Source organism: Acartia tonsa, chromosome 13 (assembly GCF_053477335.1).
Source record: "Acartia tonsa isolate MP-2025a chromosome 13, ASM5347733v1, whole genome shotgun sequence".
Taxonomy (NCBI): domain Eukaryota; kingdom Metazoa; phylum Arthropoda; class Copepoda; order Calanoida; family Acartiidae; genus Acartia; species Acartia tonsa.
This window is the reverse complement of record NC_137272.1, coordinates 45,444,472-45,465,662: the sequence shown is the minus strand read 5'-3', so window position 1 is coordinate 45,465,662 and position 21,191 is coordinate 45,444,472. Positions and strand designations below refer to the sequence as shown.

The following is a 21,191-nucleotide window of genomic DNA, read 5'->3' as shown; positions in this document are numbered from 1 at the left end:
TAACTAGATTTATCTGGATTATCTATTTATTTGATGTTTCTTTGAAAAATAATATAGAAGTTAAATTAGGATCTACTTTTCTCCCTTGCGAGGCTACTCTACAATTTTCTGTATGTTGTAAAATGACTAAGAGGGTGAAATGTTGATCCAATGTCTGCATGTCTATATGTGTGTGTAAGTGTGTTGCAAAAGATCTGTTGAACATATGTAGTTATCCTTTAAATAGATAGAAGCTTCTCACAGAGGGAAGGGTAATCATCCCCATTGAAAACAAAAAACCATACCTCCTTCCATTTTTATTACTTTTTAAAAGCGAAGCTTTTCTATAATTAGGGTCAGTCCGTCCGTCCGTCCGAGACAGATAGCTTTTTTTCGTTTAGGATGTTAAAATTGTCCTATCGATTTTAAACTTTGCATGGGGATTCCTGTAGTTGTTAGGTACGATTTAAAAAACGTTGCAACTCAATAAACATGTTAATTTTTCTACTTTTTTAACAACAAATTTTTAGGTGATCTAATTATCCGATTGATCTGAATTTTGGTACATTGATTCCTGGGACAACAAAGTACATAATTATAAGCGAAGCAACTCTGTAATCAAGTCCTAAAAATGTAAGTATGTCCATAAACATTATCCTCTATCAAGCAGTTTTTCAACAAATTTAATTACAATTTTTATTCCACTCTAATACATTACATTCTGATACTATACATGTGTTAAAGTCCGTTTGTTCTAACGTTTCAGTGCTTCGCTTTTATGGATGTTGTCATCCTTGTTCTTTCTAAAACTAAAAATAAAACTAGTTGGTAGATTCCTCCTCCAATCAACCAAGTGTCCCTGGGGGCCTCTAGGGGCGTATCCACGAGTAAGGACTAATATAATAGCAGATATGTGACTCCAATTTTCTCCATAGCGTTACAGTACATGTAGTTTGACAGACGAACAGACAGAAATAGCGAGTATTTGCTTTGCTACCTTAATTTTATAATTTTTGTGACTAAATAACCTAATTACAAAAATATTACTAAATATATTTTTTAAACCCGTTGTTACCAAAAACACAAAATAATCCTTATACTAAAGTAACAGGATGTTTGTCTATTTGTTTGTCTGTGTGTCTGTACCGAAGGATCTCGCTAACTGCTGAACCGATCGGGATCTTCTTAACAGGGTAGATTCTTATGGGTCCCGGGAAGGTTTATAACTATTATCTATAGATGACAATGCGTGGTTGAAACGTTTGGACACTTAACTTAATGAACCAACCAAAAAATTAATAAAAATCTCCAAAGTTGTTAAGACAACTAATAGGAAAACGTTATTATAAAACTTTGGGGACTAGTGTAATAGGCAACCGTATGTCCCTTCCCTCCCTGCAAACAGACAAACGAATATTCTATTACTTCTGACACTAATGTACTGGTTCTCCCTTTTAGAGAAGCTTCTTTTAGGTCACGGGGTGGTTTAGATATCTTATTTTGAAAATTAAACTCTTTGGGTAGTTTTAGACTATTTGACAGAGTCCCTAGAAGCTTGAAGTGCAGCCGCTAAAATAAAAGTATCAGCTTATATAATATTAAACATAATTTACAAGTTTGAACAAAAATTAAGCAAAAATCAAGCAAAAATCTATAAAAATGAATTGATTACAGGACATACTTTATACCTAATTGCATCAAAGATCCAAAATAATTATAAACCTAGCCTGGCACTATAAGAAGCTTCACTTTAAAGTAGAACCATTTAATTTTGGCGGTTAACGATATCCTTCCTTAAACACACACAGACTAACAGACAAACATCCTGTTACTTTTCTTAACGAAATTACTTTACATTATGCAATTTTTATAAAATAACATTTTTACTTTTCTTGTGGTTTTCCTAAATATACCCAGTCGTGCACAAACCCCTCACCTCCTTTTTTGTAGTTAGATAAAAATAAGCAGTAGGTGGGAAGTTTTTAGTTTGTCTATTTTTTCGTTGGGCCAGTACTTTCTCCCTGATTGAGATATGGCCTTCAAACTTTGACCTATTCTAGTACATGTCCCCAATACTATCTGTATAAATTTATAGCTCTATATCTCAACTTTGAAGCGTTTTGCAGCCATTCTTGCAAAAGGTAGAATATTTGAACATAAGAAAAATGCGCTAAAACCATTTTTAGATGTTGACACCTAAGTTTTTAATTTTCAACTTTACTGTACTTTTTCAACAAAAACTGTAATTTTTGTAGTAACAACTCAAAAATCATGCAAAAATTAAGTAAAAATCTATCAAAATTAATTGATTACAGGACATAACTTATACGTATTGGTCTTAACAAAATAGTTATAAACCTTCCCTGACCCTTTAAGAAGCTTCACTGTAAAGTAGAACCATATTTGTTCAGCGGTAAAAAATATTATAGCTGAACACAAACAGACTGACAGACAAATATCCTGTTACTTTACTTAACGAATTTACTTTTTATTATGCAATTTTTATAGAATCACATTTTTACCTTTTGTGGTTTTCCTAAAATTACCCAGTCGGGCACAGACCCCTCCCCTCCTTATTTGGAATTAAATAGAAAAAAACAGGTGGTTGGAAGTTTTTTTTACTTTATGGTTAGGTTAGGTTATATTGGTTAGCCCCTAGGAGTTAAGGTCCTTATTCTACATCCATTTAACTTTTTTTAGCGGGGTTTTTGTGCTCTATAGACACTATGAGGGAAACCACTCTTCTCTTGCATTAATAATGCATTGTAACGAAGAAAGGCGTGCACAGGCATTAACCAGGGGGTGCGCGAAGCACGTTCAAAATTTGTATATTTTCAAAAATACGCTTTGACCATTATAATCACACTTATTCAGAAGAAATACAAAAATGTCTTTTTGATCTGAGCATTCCCCTATGTGATTGCAACCAGGGATCTAAAAGGATAAGACAATGGGCAATAAATTAATATACATACATCCCCAATGATACAAATAAATACCCCTTCTGTAGATTAGTATTAGTGTTTGAAACGTTTGGACACTCAAATTAATAAACCAACCAATTAAAATTCAATAAAAATCCCAAAAGATGTTAAGCTAACGAATAAAAAAACGTAGTTATAAACGTTAGCAATAAACAAACCCATTCCATTTTGGTTTGTGATTACAACCTCTTTTAAAATGTTAGGGGCAATCGTCAGGTATCTATAGGGATAAGACAATGGTCAATAAATTGATGTAAATCCTCAATGTTAGTACACGTAACACAAAATAAACCCTTCTGTAGATTACAATTAGTGATTGAAACACTCAACTTAATAAACCAAATCAATAATCAAAAAAAATAAATAATCAAAATTCAATAAAAATCCCAAAAGATGTTAAGCCAAAGAATATGAAAACGTCATTATAAAACTTTGGGAACTGGTGTAATAAACATCCCATTGTCCCCTCTCTCTCTCTCGGGGCAACGTTCATCAAATATATCTTTACATATTTTTGCAAGTGGGTGTCTCTAAACCTCCTTACAACCCCCCTTAAATGCGCCCATGATTGTAAAAGTCCTTTTAGAAACCCTAATTAAGTAATAATTAACTCTGCCTTTGGGCTATATACAAATTAAACGTATGTATACAGAATATAACAATTACATTTATTACAGGGAGGGAGGGGACATTCGACTGTAAATTACACTGGTGCCCAAATTTTAAATCACATTCCTTATTCGATGGTTTAAAAACTTTGGGTAACTAAAATTAGGAATATACATCAATTATTTCTTTATTGTCTTATACCTTAAGATCCCTAAGAATTCAAGAAACTTTTATTGTTTACCAATTTAAAGAATACATTTTGTTCAGTTCAGTTACAAAACTGTTTCCAGTTAAAGTTGATTCTTTTCTTTTCCAAATAAATGCTTACGTTTATTTATTTTATGTAAACATTTTTTAAAGCAGTATCCTATTTTTAAGAAATTTACTTATCACCCTTCTCCCCCCCCCCCCTTACCCACTTGGGGTAAACAACTCCCTCCAGCCGAACTATCTTTAGAGAGAAGCCAATGGAAAAATGAATTGATAAACATGCCCATCGTTGATATTAGTTATTTCTCGTATCGTATTATAAACGGCTTTCCGCGGATATAGAATGTACAATTATAAGATTCAAACTAGTCTTTTTAGTCCCGTGGTGCCGAAGGCACCGGCTAAAAAAACTGGTTTTAATCTTATGATTGTACATTTCTATATTCGTAGAAAACTGGATATAATACGATACGAGAAATAACTATTCTCGTATTCATTCGAATCCGGTGGATAGGAACTGGTTCTCATCCATACGAAAAAACTATGTCTAGCATCGTATTATATCCAGCTTTCTACGAATATAAAAATGTACAATCATAAGATTAAAACCAGTTTTTTAGCCCGTGCCTTCGGTACCTCGGGGCTAAAAAAACTTGTTTTAATCTTATAATTGTACATTCTATATCCGCGGAAAGCCGTTTATAATACGATGCGAGAAATAACTATTACATTATTAAGCCAGGGAGGGAAGAGACAATGGGCTGTTTATTACACTAGTCCCCAAACGTGTTCTTTCAACGTTGGCTCAACAACTTTTGGGAATATTATTAAATTTTGATTAATTGGTTCAATAAGTTGAGTGTCCAAACGTTACAACCACTAATTGTAATATCCTAAAGGGGTAATTATGCATAGCATTTTTGGGTTTGTATATTATTTATAGGCCATTGTCTTATCTCTATAGATCCCAAGGGGGGGGGGGGGGGGGGTGGTCTTTATAGTCTTGTAATCTTTTAAGGGAAAACTCCATAAATTTTTATGAAATCTATTTACTTAAAATTTCTTATAGTACATTTTAACAGAAAATAATCCTATCATATAAAGTACTAAGTTTTTTTTTCTTAAACTTAAAATTTAATAACTACTAAACTAATCGGATTCTCTTTTATAGGGAAGCTTCACATAGATGCGAGGATGGTTTTAGGCAATTTTTTTAAATTTTACATTTTATCCTTGAAATAGTTTTAGGCTATTTTTGCCCAATAATTATCCCTAGATGCTACGAGCGCAATTGCTGGTATTTAATAACACACTAGCGACATCGACTCTAGAGGCCTCAAGGGGATCTTGAGGGATGGGGGGAAGTTGACCTCCACACTTTCAATTGTAGTTTTAAAAGAAGTTTATTATTTGAATTTTGAATGGTTAGTTCAATAAGTTGAGTGTCCAAACGTTTCAACTACTAATTGTATTCAGAAGAGGCAATTGTGTGTATCATCATAGGGTATTTACAACAATTTGTTAGCCATTGTCATATCCCTTTAGATTCATGACTAAAAGTAGAGTTTTTTTTATTTATTTTTGACCACAATATTATCATGCTTTTGATAAATAAAAATATGCATCAGAGACCTTTACAGGGATCTTAATGGATACGACAATTAACGATAAATTTAAGTAAATTTCAAATTATTTCCCCAAAATAACCCCCGCTTTAGATTTAAATTATTGGTTGAAACGTTTAAACACTACCAACCAATCAAAACTTAATAAAAATATCCAAAGTTTAAACAAACCAACTAAAGAACGAGGATATAAAACTTTGGGTACCAGTATAATTTACATTCCAATGTTCCCTTCATTCCTGAAAACCTTAACGTTTTTAACTAATTATAATACTAGGAAATACAAAATAAATTAAAAATGTTTGCGTCTTTTTGTGGTATAACAAGGATGACAACATCCATATAAGCGAAGCTCTGAAACGGTAGGACAAACGGACATTAACACTTGTATAGTGTCTGAACTGAATAATCAGAATTATAAAAGTATAAGAGTCGAAGCAAAATTGTAAGTAAATTTGTTGAAAAACAACTTGATACAGGATAATGTTTATGGACATACTTACATTTTTAGGGCTTGATTATAGAGTTGCTTCGCTTATAATATTGTTCTTTGTTGTCCCATGAATCAATATACCAAAAATCAGATCAAATGGATAATTAGATCACATAAAAATTTGTTGTTTAAAAAGTAGAAAAATCAGCATGTTTAAAATGGACGTACAGACATTCTTGTAATGATTATTGAGTTGCTACGCTATCAAGATTGTACCTAACTACTTCAGTAATCATCATGCAAAGTTGAAATCGATAGGACAATTCTAACATGCCTAAATTAACGAATAAAAGCTATCTATCTTGGACGTACGGACAAACCAACCCTAATTATAGAAAAGCTTCGCTTTTAAAAATCGTTGAATATGTAGTAGCATCTTTAAGATACAAATAAACCCCTCTATGTTTTTTGTAAGGATCTAAAGGGATGAGATAATGGCCAATAAATTGATGTACAACACCAATGATGATACGAAAATATCATCTTTTGTAAAATACAAATAGTGGTTGCAACGATTGAACACTTAACTTAATGAATCAACCAATCCCCAAAGTTGTTAAGGTAACGAATAAGAAAATGTTATTGTAATGTTCAGTTAACATAAAAAAAGGAGGAGAAAAAAAACAGAGTAATGAAACTTAACATATCAATATAAACGAGTAAAGGGATTTATTCACAAAAAAGGTTCAGTAGTCTATTTTAAATAGCGTCCGAGAGAATCTCATTTCCATTAACACATGACGTACAGCTGTAAGGACAGACAAAGTGAATTATACGTTAGCTTCACTACTTAACAAGGATGAGAAGAAAAATGTAAATAAAATTGTTGAAAAACTGGTTAAATACAGGATATTAACCCATTAATATCCACCCCAAGAATTACTTAAAAATTAAAACTTTTTCTGACATACTCTACTTACTATGGATGGTTTGCATGCAAATCAAAAGAAATTTTTTTATTATGACCACTATGACAGAAAATATGACCACGTCAATAAATTGACGTTTGGACACTCCCTACCCCGTAATCAGATGATAGGAAATAACACATTGACTACTAAAATTGATAACAAAAACGTTATTTATGTTTCTTAATTCATAGTAAAATTTATTTACTTTTATTTCTGATGGTACAAAATAAAAAAATCGTTTAGAAAAAAACATTTCTTTTTTAATTATATAGCTTAGTGACAAATAAAACAGGGAGGGGGGTCTTTTTATTTGGATCGTCTTTTTCCCTTAAACCGATTCTATGAATAACTTGTAGAGTAGCTTTACTGGGGAAAAATCCAACCCATACTTTAAATTATGTATTTATTCTAATGAAAATAAAAGACTATAAAAATATTATCAAAATTAGACAAATTAAAACAATTTAATATAATTTTTAAGTAAAAAAGCATGTATAAAGACCTATTTATTAAAATGGGGAAATAAGATTTTATAAAACGAAGACCCTAAAATGTAATGTTAGAGACAATAACCCTTTTTAATAGAATGGTCATAGTACAGCTAAAAAATTATTAGCAAATATTGTCAGTACAAATTAACATTAGTAAAACAACACAAGAATCATAAAATTAGAGGTTTCGTGATAAAAAAACTAAATTAAAAGAATGAAAATTTGTAAAAATTAAAGAGGATATTGTAAAATCATTACTAGAAAACTAATTTGAAACCAATAGTTTAATGTATTCTTGATGTAAAATAAAATAAAATGTGATCTTACTAATTTATGAAATGGATATTGTAATTTAGTTGAGATATACACACACCATTAAATGCAAAATCTTAAAAATTAGGTCGCCAATTCCTGATAAAACATAAAAATCAACATAAAAATCAAAATCATCCTTTTTGTCTCTCTTTTCTCCTTAGGCTTCAGGCCTATAAAAGTAAACCTGGAAGAGAGAAACAGTCAGTCGTTATACGGAATTACTATATCACACTGACTCTTTTCAAAAATTCTAAAATTTAAGGGAAGACTCCCTTCTCTTGCTTTGGAATTTCTGGAGGGTCCTGGCGGCTCAAATTTAGGATTTTTCATTTAAAACATACCTAAAAAATAAAAAGTTTTGTTAGATAAAATTCATAATACTTTGTTAAATAAATTATAGAATATCATTTTGATGTTGGTCAATTGAGATAAATTTAAGGGTAAGGCCTTCTTAGGGCCTAAAAGCTTAGGCATCCGGACGGATAGTTATCTCCAAGTTTTGTTCTGAAGAGAACTCCTATAGCGCGTGTACCACCATAAGTCGCAAGTCACTACGGGGCTAAATAGGGATAACATAGGGAGATACGGTGGTGGCTCTGCTACCAACGGTTGATTATAGCTTGCTATCTGACGGCCGATACTAACAACCGGATCCTCCCCATGCTTCTGAAGTCCAGGAAAGTTGGAGATCGTTATCTATTCGGACAATTTAACATTTTCGGATTAGAACTCTGAATAAGTTTCACGTCTTAAAGGTAGTTTTACTTTGCTAATACTCTGGGAGATCGGTTCGGAGCTAGTCTAGTGATTTTCTTACCTGTCAAAGGTACCTAACAAAGAACTTCACGCCTCACGGGGATACAGGCAGCAAGAACGGAATATTGTGGTCATGTTCGCATGATTCTCTTCGGAGTCACAGTAGATACTTTCAGTCCAAAAGTGTTGGCAAAGTTAGTTACCTAGGAATAAAAAATTCTTAGACTAAATAACAGTATAAAGTTATCAGTAATGTCTTAGTACCATTTTCGGAATAGGGCTTACAGACAAAAGACTATCTCTTAAGTGTATTTGGGTTTAGGATCGGTGTAAAATAATACCACCATTCTAAGGTTAGATATACTTGACAAACAGGGATTAATGCGTCGCTGATCTGGAAAGGAGACATTGGTGAGAGATTGTAGTCCTGTGAAGTAGTGACAAAGGATTACATTTGTCCCTGGAACCCGGAGGTGACCCATATTACACCACTCCCAAAAGTATTTTAACAAAATTTTCTTAGTTCTTGGCTTTACAATTTTGGGGACTTTTATCTAATTTTGATTGGTTGTTTCATTAAGTTGAGTGTCCAAACATTTCAACCGCTAATTGTACTCTACAGTGTGTATAGACTTAAGAGTTTTACATCTATTTATCAGCCATTGTCATATCCCTTGAGACCCAAGCAAATATAAGGTAGAAAAAAATGTATAACATCATCAGGAATTAGGGAACAATTACACCTTTTTTCTTTTCAGTGTATCTTATGTTTAGTTTATTTAGAATATTCTTATATATTTACCTAATAAAATTAATCTATAAATAACTTTATTTACTACTAAAAATTTACAAATTAGTAAAGCTCTGTATTTTCTTTTCTCCTTATTCCATTTATCAATTATAGAACACAGTCTAAATCCTTTTCTATGCACGGTTTAACAAATGCGCGAGAGAAATTACCATACCATATACCTAACAGTTATTTCATCCAATCACAAATAAGATTGTTTTATGCCCCGCCCTCATTTTGTTTTTCCTCAGTTTCAAGATAATGAGTTGTTAAGATGTCAAATGGCGCGCATCTCCGGTCAATTTGTTTTTTCAGCTTATATACAACACCCCCTTTTTTCTTGACAATCGAGTTTTTAAGAGTTAATCCTTTTTTAAATTCCCCCTCCCCCCCCCCCCCATCCTACACCCAATTAATTTATCATATCTCTGTTGTAAAACAATATTTGACTTGCTTGACCATCCACATTTCCTGTTTATCAAGGGATAAAGAGATATCTATTTTAGATGAAAATCATTTATCCTCATAACCATTGACATGAAGCTCAGTATAGAATAAAATAAGATTTTATAGTATTATTGTATTGCATATTAAAATTTGTACACTTAAGGAGTGTTAGAATTTTATAAAAACAATTTTTAAGTGTATGTAAAGAAGTTTTTTTCTACTTTCTTAGAAATTATTTAAATGTTTGATTCTTTATATTAGCCTAATTACGTTCTTAAAAAATGAATTTAATTTCTAGAGTGTATGTCATTTAACCATCCCTTTTTCCAATTTAGCATTATAAATGTCTAACCCTCCTATTTTTATTGCTAACAAAGCGAAGCTACTATATAAATAGTAACACAGCTGCTTTATAATTTGATATGTTTGCTAGTACATCCTTCAGTAACTGAATATGGGAAAGGTTAATTTCTCTCAGCATGTAGGCTCGTGGATTTTTTGTGAATATCCAGTATGTATTTTACTTGGTCTCTCTTTATCTTCTTTCTCTCTTTTTTTTGCTTCAAATTTTCTCCCTCTCATGTTATGTACATTGAACATCAGAAATTATCTCACATTGTCTGTTTGTCAATATTTGATTTTTATGTCTTCACTGCTTATGAATGTTGTTATCCTTGTTCTTTAGTCCTCTTCTACCTACAATTTTACAACTGAAAGTTTGATTTTTAAATCAAACTTATTCTTTTGATGGTGAAGTATTAATAAAGAACAAAATAGTAAAAATTATATAACTACATATTTATTTTAATGTAATTGCATTAAAGAATATTTTTTAGATGAATTTATTTTGAAAATATGAGTTATCAGTTTAAAAATGATATATGTTTAAGGACTGACCAAGCACCCCAAACATAATTTTAGGGCATAATTTCTAGGGGATTTATATATTCATTATGCATATTACTACTATAAATACTATGGGGGAATCTTCAGCCATACGTAATGATACTTACGTAACTTTTTCAAATACTTTTCTCTCCATGAAATTTTAAGAATCTCTTACAGTTTTTATTAAAAGCTTAGAATTTGGATTATTAATAAACACAACATTCAATAAAATTTGTAAAAACACCATATCTTTTAGTTGATTTATAACTATAAAAATTATTACCCTATCACTTTTCAATTTTTGATTAAGCCCTACATTGAAGCATTAAAATTTTAATTAATTTTTTATTGTTTTAATATTTTTAATTTCTAAAATTAAATTAATAGCTATAATCTTTCAACATCTAATTTCATTTTTTAAAAGTATCATCCCTGACAGAGTTTAGAGCCCTCTAAACAGAGGCTACTTTAACGTAGTTATATTGACGTGTGGGTACGAATGGGTTAATTAAGGACGTACATACTTACATTTTTAAGAATTGATTATAGTGATGCTTCACTTATAACATTGAACTTTGTGGTCAAAGGAATCATTATTCCAAAAAATCAGGTCAATCAGCTTGTTATATCACATAAAAATTAGTTGTTAAAATAGTTAAAAAAATCATCATGTTTTTGAAATGGACGTACGGTCATTCTGGTAATGATTATAGAGTTGCTACGCTTTCTAAATTGTACCTAACTACTACAGGAATCACCATGCAAGGTTTCAAATCGAAAGGACAATTTTAACATGCCTAAGTTAACAAAAAAACTATCTTTTCCAGACGGAAGGAAAGACAAATTATAGAGTAGATGTACAATTTAAAAGGAATTGTATCGCATTTGTAAGTGGGTTAACCTCATATTATTTACTTTCTCACTTATTTTGATAACTCGTACAAATTAATTTTAATAAAATTCAATAGTCTATCTTAAATAGCGTCCGAGAGAATCACTTTCCCCCAATTACATTACATACAGAGAGAAGGACAGACATGGTAAATTTAGAGTAGCTGCGCTAATTAAAAGGAATTGTATCGCATACGTAAGTGGGTTAACCACATATTATTTACTTTCTCAATTAGTTTGATAACTTGTTTAAATCATTTTCATTAATAAAATTCAACACTCTATCTTTAATAGCGGCCGAGAAAATCACTTTCCCAACATTACATTACGCACAGACGTAAGGACAGACAAATTAAATTATAGAGTAGCTGCGCTAATTTAAAGAAATTGTATCGCATACGTAAGTGGGTTAACCTCATATTATTTACTTTCTTAAATAATTTTGATAACTTGTACAAATTTTTCATTAATAAAATTCAACAGTCTATTTTAAATAGCGTCCGAGAGAATCTCATTTCCATTAATACATTACGTACAGCTGTAAGGAAAGACAAAGTGAATTATATGTTAGCTTCACTACTTAACAAGGATGAGAAGAAAAATGTAAAAACTGGTTAAATACAGGATATTAATTAAGGACGTACATTAAAGAATTGATTATAGTGATGCTTCGCTTATAACATTGAACTTTGTGGCCAAAGGAATCATTATTCCAAAAAATCAGGTCAATCAGCTTGTTATATCACATAAAAATTAGTTGTTAAAATAGTTAAAAAATCATGAAATCATGTTTTTGAAATGGACGTGCGGTCATTCTGGTAATGATTATAGAGTTGCTACGCTTTTTAAATTGTACCTAACTACTACAGGAATCACCATGCAAAGTTTCAAATTGATAGGACAATTCTAACATGCCTAAATTAACAAAAAAACTATTTTTTCCAGACGGAAGGAAAGACAAATTATAGAGTAGATGCACAATTTAAAAAGAATTGTATCGCATACGTAAGTGGGTTAACCACATATTATTTACTTTCTCAATTATTTTGATAACTTGAACAAATTATTTTGGTCAGAAATAAAGAAATAAGGAAAGAAAGGGAAATATAAACTAGGATGACATCATTTATAAGTAGCGAAGCACTTTTTTTTAACAGACAAACAGAAGGATGAATTAAGTTATAAGTCATTCTAATTTTTGTAAGAAATTTCAGAAGAATATTACCTAATAAAATTACCTGATAAAAACTAAATTCCAATTTAGATTAGGTATAGACAGACATACAGCTAGACAGATGAACAAACAGACAGACAGACAGATTAACATACAGACGGACTGTCACACAAGAAAACAGAAAGAGAAAAGTACAGACATAAGGACAGACAGACAAACAATTAGACAGACAGAGAGTCAGTCAAACAGACAGACGAACAGGGACACTGTTAGACTGACGGACAGACAGACATACAGAAAAATGAACAGTTAGACTGCTACATAGACAAACTGACAGACAATAGAAGAGAAAATAATTTCTTCTCTAAATAGTTTTTAAAAATGTTGCCTTTGATCTTAAATAGCATCCGATTAAATCACATTTTCCTCAATCAGGACGGAAATGCAGACGTTCAGACGGACGGACAAAGCAAGTTACATATTAGCTGCCAATAATAAAAACTAAATAAGGAAAGAAAGAGAGTGAGGTAGTAAAAATTACAAAATTTAGCACATGAAGTAATAACATAAAGAAAATATAGGTTTCCACAAAATTGTTGAAATTTATCCCCCCAGAATATAGCAAAGTAAAATAATATCTTTTGAATTCCATATTTATATATCTTTCTTGGCAGTAAACGAAACTATTGTGGGCATATTAGAATATTCCTATCAATTTCACACTTGGCATAATGATTCCTGTAACATTTATGATTTTACTATCCGCGGAATACTGTCTATAATACAAATTACAATCGTATAATGTAAAGTAGTAATGTTTATTTGTGGTTTCAAGCTGTTTTATTTTTTAATTATCTTAGATGCTAGGAGCGCAAACGGCGCGCTAGCGTGATACATAACAAAAGAATCTATCTTTAGCAAAAATGCGCGACAATATGAAAACACTGGAAAATCTTAACACATTTAATTTAGAAACCATAACATATGGATTTACGTGCACTAACAGTGTTTATTTAAAATCGGCAATAAATATATTTGGAAAATTTTGTGTGTTTGAAAACTTTGATTTCTATAACGATTAAGTGCGTTGTTGTTACAAGTGTATCATCTCTATAAAGAAGCAAATTGAAGACCCTCGCCTCAAGGGAAAGATGGGTCGGAAAAAAGCCTAAAACCACCCCAAGACATTTGCAAAGCTTTCCTGAAAATTATATCAAAGTCGGACAAGCATTTTTTGAGATCTGTAGCGCCAGAAAATAAATTTTAGGATCCAGGAGCTAAATAAAAAAATAGACTTAAACAATAACCTAAAATCAATACCCCAAAATTATACTTGTGTGCAGAATTCCTAAAATGTAGTACTAAAAATATTTATTAAAATCCTTAATACTTTATATCACAGGATTGTCTAAATGTTGTAAATGTTCCTCTTTACTTCTCCTACGTTCTTCTGATACATTAATAAAGGAGAAAATTGCAGGGATGAAGGGATATATATTAGTTGTTGCTTGACCACTAAGTGCTATTACCTCCCCACTAATGTTTGAGAAAAATTAAAAGGGAGGGGGTAGTTCTTTTTCTATGAAGAGGGCCCTAACCCCACGTGACCTATATCTGAGGCGCCCTAACCCTAAGGGGCTGCCTAGTACGATCTATGATCAACTTTACAATCCTAAAAGTTATATTTAAAAATAATTAGACTAAAACTTTTTCAAGTCCTATGGTAAAGCTTTCCTAAATTGAAGCACAATTTTCGAATATTTGTTGTGAGATTTATACAGCACCTTTTTCCCATGATAATGCATTGAGTGAGAACAAGAGGTGTGGGGTGGGGGGAGAAAAATGATTAGTACAAATTAGGAAAAAAAGGTTTTATTATTGAGGGGGAGGGGGCTTATAGGTTTACTAAAGTCATGTTAAAGTAATAAGGATATTTGATTTAGTAATGGGATAATGGATGTAGAATATACGTGGCTATTATGACAGGAAAAAAAACTGTCGTCAAATTAGGTTGCAATATCCCCTCGCATTTATTGGGCAGGCCGTTTATGCAGTAGGAGGGGAAGGCCATTCAAAGAAAGTTAAAAAGGACAATGTCCTAACCAGGAAATAGGTAATATGGTAAACAAAAACTTAGAAAATTTAATCACCAAATTTAAGTAAGATAGCAAATTTAAAGAAACAAGATCATACACACAATATTTAAAGAATATTTAAAAAAAAATAATTGAATTTTTAATTATTTATTTTTAAAAGAAACAAAAGATAAAAGCCAAAAAAGTATGAAGAAGAATTAAATGATCAACAAAATCTTGGTCCGGAAGTCCATCCTCTGCGCGATTGGTTGTAAAGTTGATATTTGTAGCAGGTACCACTTGATCCACTTTTTCTATAATTCCACTGAGTACAGCTAGATTGAAGTTCGCACATAATTTTACAAGCTTCAGAACTGGATGCAGAGCTAGAGCCCATGTAGCGGACATAGAGGATACTGTTCGTACTTCTACAGGAGCTAGGTTTGTACATGTTGCAAGATTTTTCGGTTAGGTCAGGGCCATGGCTAAATGAGGTAGAGTCGTACTGTTTGCCAACTAAAAAGTAGCAACTACCATACCAGTTAAAAACATAACCATAGTAAATCCATGCATGGCATTCAGCGTTAGATTTACACTTGGCGTTACAAGAGGATTCTGAAAATCTACCTTTAAACTCATGTTGGAATAATTGATACTTTCCTTCTATTCTGCATGATGGTGGAGCAGAGCAGCCGCTAGTGCTACTTTCATCACCAATACTGGCAAAAGCAAATCTCTGAACAGTAAGGACCCTGGCATTATTAGCTTGTCCTGCTAATCCAGTAGCTGTTCCTGTAGTTGGATGGATTACATCTGGGTTAGAGTAGAAGTTGGCCAGATGTGGAAGATTATATGTTTTATAAGCCATAATAGTTTTATAGCCTTTAGAAGCCAATCCTTTCGGAATCAAATAACCATAACCATCACTGAAATAAGGATTAGAAGTTATCTCTTTATTGTGATACAAGCCAAAGTTGTGTCCTAATTCATGAGCAAAGACATAACGTCCAAAAGCACAATCTTTCCTTGTAACTGAAAAAGTATTACCATCACTGATAGCATTCAACCAACCTTTTCCACATTTTTCCATATTGTTGACCAACAATACTGCAGCATCAGCTGTTCCACGAAGTGTTGCATAACCTCCCTTCATTGCACTGAATTGGTCCAGCATAGTTTTAGTTGAATTAACATCATTTAATGTTGCTAGTTCTGTACAGTGCAGTTTAGCTCTGAGAGGAACTTTAGAATTATAATACCCTACATTAGTTTCCTGAATTAACTGCTCCACAAATCCCAGAATATCCGCAGTGGTAGCAGCAAACTGTGGAGTGTAGTAAACCTTAATAGAGTAAGTTACAATAGTTGTTGTGTCCCTAACAGCTTGGCGCCTAACTCCATAGTTTGTGGTATTTGTATTGTTATCCATAGTATCAACTCCCTCAGCATCATCCATATTCTCAACATCAAGCTCTTTCAGAACATGGACATTATCCCCAAAAAACTCAAATACATAGGATTTACCATTCTCAAATGCAGCATGACCGTACACACTTCCAAGCTGAAGTTTTGCAGTAAGGATGAAATCAACCTCTTTATTGCTGTAGTGATATGAGTTGCTGCTCATAGGAACCAACCCTTGGTATTGAAGAGTTATATTCAGAGGTTCCAGATAGAGGTCCTCATCGCCTAACACATTCGATCAATTTTTATCTCATCACAAGACAATATACTCATTCCTTTGCAGCAGCTTAGCTGTTGACGGGTACTAGGTCTTGATGTCAGCAAGGTGCCACCTTCAACACCTGTAAATTAAGTTTTAAATAATTTTGCTCTTAGTTCTAGGAAGATACTTTTGGTCAAAACATGCTTGAATGAAACAATCTTGCTTAGAATTCAAAAGCAAGACTCTAATGAAAAAAATAATGGCTGTTTTATGACTGTATGTTTATTATATATAACAATTTAATATATCATAAAATAAAAAAAAAAGACATTGACAAAGAACTTTTAAAATTACCCATATTGTAAAGTACTAGTAAAAGTACAGCTCTAAAGTTCCAAAGTCTCGATGTCATCATCCTAAAAAAGTAGGTATTAAATTAAACAATGTAGTTTAGTAAAATATTTTATATTATTGTTAAAATAATTTTAAAAAAACTAGATTAAAGTAAGGATATCAAAAATGTATCCCTAATCTATCATTATGGTATTGAACATTTTTAACTAGATTTACCTGTTTGTTTCCAACAATAGAAAAACTGAAACTGAATTTTTCCAAGTATCAACTAACATTTTATAGGCTATTGTTGTTTGGAAACACTTGTTTGTTGCTTTTTTAATAACAATTAATATTCTTTTTTTTTTTAATTATTTATCAGATTCCTGTTAAATTTCTTTTCTAACTAAACATTTTTGAAGTAATGCTCATGATTATGAAAATGGCAATGGGAAAAATATGTGGTATGATATAAAAAATTAAAATTTCCTGAAAATGTGGATTTTATGGCCATTTGAAGCCAGAAAGACACTCCAGGAACAAGGTACTTCTGGTAAACCTGTAAATGTAAACAGCTTTTCTAAATTCAACAGTGGATAGGTTAAGCTAAAGTTGTATTCAAGTAACTTAAAGGACGCCTACAAGAAATAACACGCTTTAACTGCTGAAAGACTGCCACAAGAAGACCCAATACCCCAAATTATAAGCCTTCAGCTTCAATAACAAAAAGTTCTAGGCATTTCAAAATAGCATTTTATGTACAATGGAAATTTTGAAAGATTTCCAATGTTCATAAAAGAAAAAACAATATTAAATTACGTTGCCTAGTAGGGTGGGTCGATTTTGGAATTTTTTTTCTGAGGCCAAAGCAGGGATCTGCACGCACCTCTGAGTGATTTAAAATTTATCCTAAGTCTTAAAACCGCTGACGACCAGACATTCAATTGTATAGCTATTTGTAAATGGGAGTCAAAAATTTATTGAATCAGAACTATGGCTTCATGGTGCTCCCTGGAAATGCCTTGAGGAGCTGAGTCAGGAACTTTTGTCCGTTTCAAAAAATCTCGTTCCTAGCCTGAGAAAATCTAAAAAATCTCTGCAAATTGGACAATTCTCAATAAACCTTTAAAAATTTTGGTTTTTTAGTGATTTCTAAGGCTAGGAACGAGATATTTTGAAACGGACAAAAGTTCCTGATTCAGCTCCTCAGGGCCTTTCCAGGGAGCACCATGAAGCCATAGTTCTGATTCAAAAAAAATTTTGAATGTCGTCTTTGCATACTAATAAGTAATGAATTATATTTTTAAGTGGTCGTGTTCTAAAACTCAATTTTTTAAAATTCTTTTTCGGTCAGAAATGTTTTTAAGGTTAATTTTATCTGTTGCATATCCCCGCTTTGTCTAATTCTGATATGAACCCACCCTATTGCCTAGACATAAAATTATAACCTTATCTTTGTCAGAAACTTAGATTGCCTGTAACTAATTACATTTTTACAATAAAAACACCACATTTCATAGTCAAAATCTATGAAAAAAATTCGATTTAAATTGCATTTTTAAACGAAAATCATAGCGGAAACAAAGGGGTAAACTAATACAAGCTTAGCTGTGATTGGTTGTTAAGCTGATTCAGCCTTCTGATTGGCTACAGTACATTCGGTACAACGCAAGTAAAACTTAATTTTTTTTAATGATTTTGACTATAAAAAGGGGTATTTTTATTGTAAAAATATAATTAGTTACTGGAAACCTAAATTTATGACAAAAATAAGCTTATAATTTTGTTTCTAGGCCACGTAGTTTAATTTTAAAGTTTTCAACATGAGCATTGCAATTCTTTCAAAATTTCCATTGTACATAAAATGTCATTTTAAAATGCCTAGAACTTTTTTGTTATAGAAGCAGAAGGCTTCAAATTTGGGGTATTTGGTCTACTTGTGGCAGTCTTTCAGCAGTCAAAGCGTGGTATTTCTTGCAGGCTTCCTTTAATGTGTAACACTTCAACATTGTAGATAATTCTCACTGTCATTGATTAAGTATGAATTAAATTTTCTTTTATACAGGGTGAGTCAGAAAAAACTGAGTTTTCCGATTTTCTGATACAACCAGTAGGAATTTGGAAAAAACAATAATAGGTTCTTGTTCTCTATAAAAATATACATTAAACTCAGACAAGGTATTTTTGAATATCTCTGAAAACAATGGCGCTTTTTAGAGCATAAAGATTTCAAAAAGTGTGTGTGATGACTTTTTCGGCCATTATTTTGTACTTTTTAGGTAGATTTATTTATAATAAAAAATGTCTACCATTCTAAAAAGATAAACAAACATATTTTTTGATTATTAGAATTTTTATGCAACAAATTGTAAGTATTTAACATCTTAAAAATGCAATTTATTTAAATTAAATTATCACATTATAAATCAAACGTTTTGTTGTAATCTATTGTTAAGATTTAATACCCCATGACCGGAAAACCAGCTCATGACTGGAAATATTTTATCTTGTTACATAACTTCCTCCCCCGTCCCCCTGAATTTCCTCTATATTTGGTGCAAGACTGGATTTAATCTCCAAAATCTCCGCCCCCTTTTGACAAATTATACTTGAGTGTTAACTTATAATCCATCATAATAACTTCATTTAAATAGGGTGGGATTTATAAAAGGCATTTTTATTTTAAAAATTCAAACCTTGATAACTTTTTTATCTTAAGAGATTTTTTGTCAAATAAAAAGGTTTTTTTTTTCTTTTTACTATAAGCTACGTTATTATAGAAGATTCTTTTAAACCACATGCATCACAATCAAGAAATATGAAAAAATGACAAATTGCAGTATTCTAAAAATGCTTGTGTGAGGAGCCAAAAAGCAATTTACCTTTAAAACTCATTAAAGTACTTTTCTTAGACCTTTTTCTAAATAAATATTGAAATTTTAAGATTTTTTTTTATACAAAATAGAAGAGTTACTTTAATTTTTCTTGTTCAACATTTTTCACACAAGTCATTTTTTGACACAATACACCAATCATAGAGGCCGCATTATTAGAGATAATGAAAAACACCTTTTACAAGTTTGATGTGCTTTTGTACAGAGAACAAGGACATATAATTATTTTTTCTGTATTCCTCCTGGTTGTTTCTGAAAATCGAAAAACTCAGTTTTTTCTGACTCACCCTGATTTTGGACCAAATTTGTCAGATTATTATTGTTATTGAAAAAAGTAAACTGATTGTTTCTTTTACACCATATAAGTGAGTCTAAGTCATATTTTGCCTCCTTCGCACTTTTAATTTACAAAGTGCTGAATCTCAGAGGTTATTCAATATGATAATATTCTTTTTTATTGCACCTATATTATTTACAAATTTGTATTTAAAGGTGAGCGAGAGATGGGCCAACTAAATTTTTAGCTTTGTTATTGTATTTTATATTAAACTAGCGGCTTCGCCCCTAGCCTCTAGGGGCTTTGCCCCAAGAGGTTAATCAAACCAATTTTTCGTATTTTATATTTAAAAGAAAAATTTAAAGAAATTTTTTTTGGGGGGAGAGGGGTTGGGGGTGTCCCACCCCCCAAAAAAATAGTTATAAACCTTCCCAAAACCTATGAGAAGCTACCCTGTAAAGGAGAACCCGATCGGTTCAGCGGTTAGCGAGATCCTTTGCTACAAACAGACAGACAGACAAACAAACAGACAGACAAACATCGTTCTACTTTGTATTTTAGATAAAATACTAGCGGCTACGCCCCTAGAGGCCTCTAGTGGCATTTTTTTATTTCAAATACCTAATTAGAGAAATAATTGGTTTATGTTTCGTTAAAGTCTCTTTTTTTTGGGAAGGGTAATTTTTTTCTAGGGGCGATTTCTCTTGGGAGGGTAGTGGTACCCTCCCCCAAAATAGTTATTAACCTTCCCGGGACTTATGAGAAGCTACCCTGTTAAGGAGAACCCGATCGGTTCAGCGGTTATCGAGATCCTTTGGTACAAACACACGGACAAAAAGACATCCTGTTACTTTAGTATAAGGATAATGGTATCAATATCAAGTAACTATACATTATGGTGTCCCAGAAAAGCCATTTTTTGTTATTTTGACAAGCACACTATCTAAACCCAGCACCATAATGAAATGATGATGATTGAACCCAAAAATGAAGCTCTAGGTCCATTATTTCAGCTTTATCTAAATTTTGATTTATTTACTTCCTTCATTCTGGGGCTAAATTTGAGCCCAGAAAGGGGGAAGTAATAAATAAAAATTTACACAAAGCTGAACTAAAAACCTTAGAACATTTTTAATAGTAACAGTGAACTTGTAATGAGTAATGACATGGTTTACAATAGTGTGCTAAAAACATGTTTTTGGGACACTCTACTATATATTAATTTAAAGTAGGGTTGGGCCGGATATCTGGCCGCATACCGGATATTTAAACTATCTGGCCTGATATCCGGCAATATAATCTTTTACATTTTCCAAAAAAAAAACTGCTTTTTAAATTTTAAAAGAACAATTTTTTCTGAAAATGTTTATCTTTATGTAAATT

General features: G+C 31.8%; 1 protein-coding gene and 1 long non-coding RNA gene across 2 annotated transcripts; both read right to left on the bottom strand.

Annotated features, from left to right (window-relative positions):
• Positions 1-7,197: 7,197 nt before the first annotated feature.
• LOC145303765 (uncharacterized) lies at positions 7,198-8,850 on the bottom strand. Its single transcript, XR_013873809.1, has 2 exons — positions 8,435-8,850; positions 7,198-7,958 (listed from the first exon to the last, which is right to left on the bottom strand). It is a non-coding gene; the product is annotated as an uncharacterized LOC145303765 (long non-coding RNA).
• A 5,940-nt stretch (positions 8,851-14,790) lies between these two features.
• Positions 14,791-16,907, bottom strand: LOC145303731 (uncharacterized). Its single transcript, XM_080145335.1, has 3 exons — positions 16,875-16,907; positions 16,659-16,720; positions 14,791-16,443 (listed from the first exon to the last, which is right to left on the bottom strand). The coding sequence occupies exon 3, from the start codon at positions 16,263-16,265 to the stop codon at positions 14,865-14,867; it is 1,401 nt and encodes a 466-aa protein (XP_080001461.1). The 5' UTR covers positions 16,266-16,443; positions 16,659-16,720; positions 16,875-16,907; the 3' UTR covers positions 14,791-14,864.
• Between the last annotated feature and the right edge of the window lie 4,284 nt (positions 16,908-21,191).

Coding starts and splice junctions, on each gene's coding strand:
- LOC145303731 (XM_080145335.1), bottom strand. CDS start 16,265: ATGAGCAGCAACTCATATCACTACAGCAATAAAGAGGTTGATTTCATC.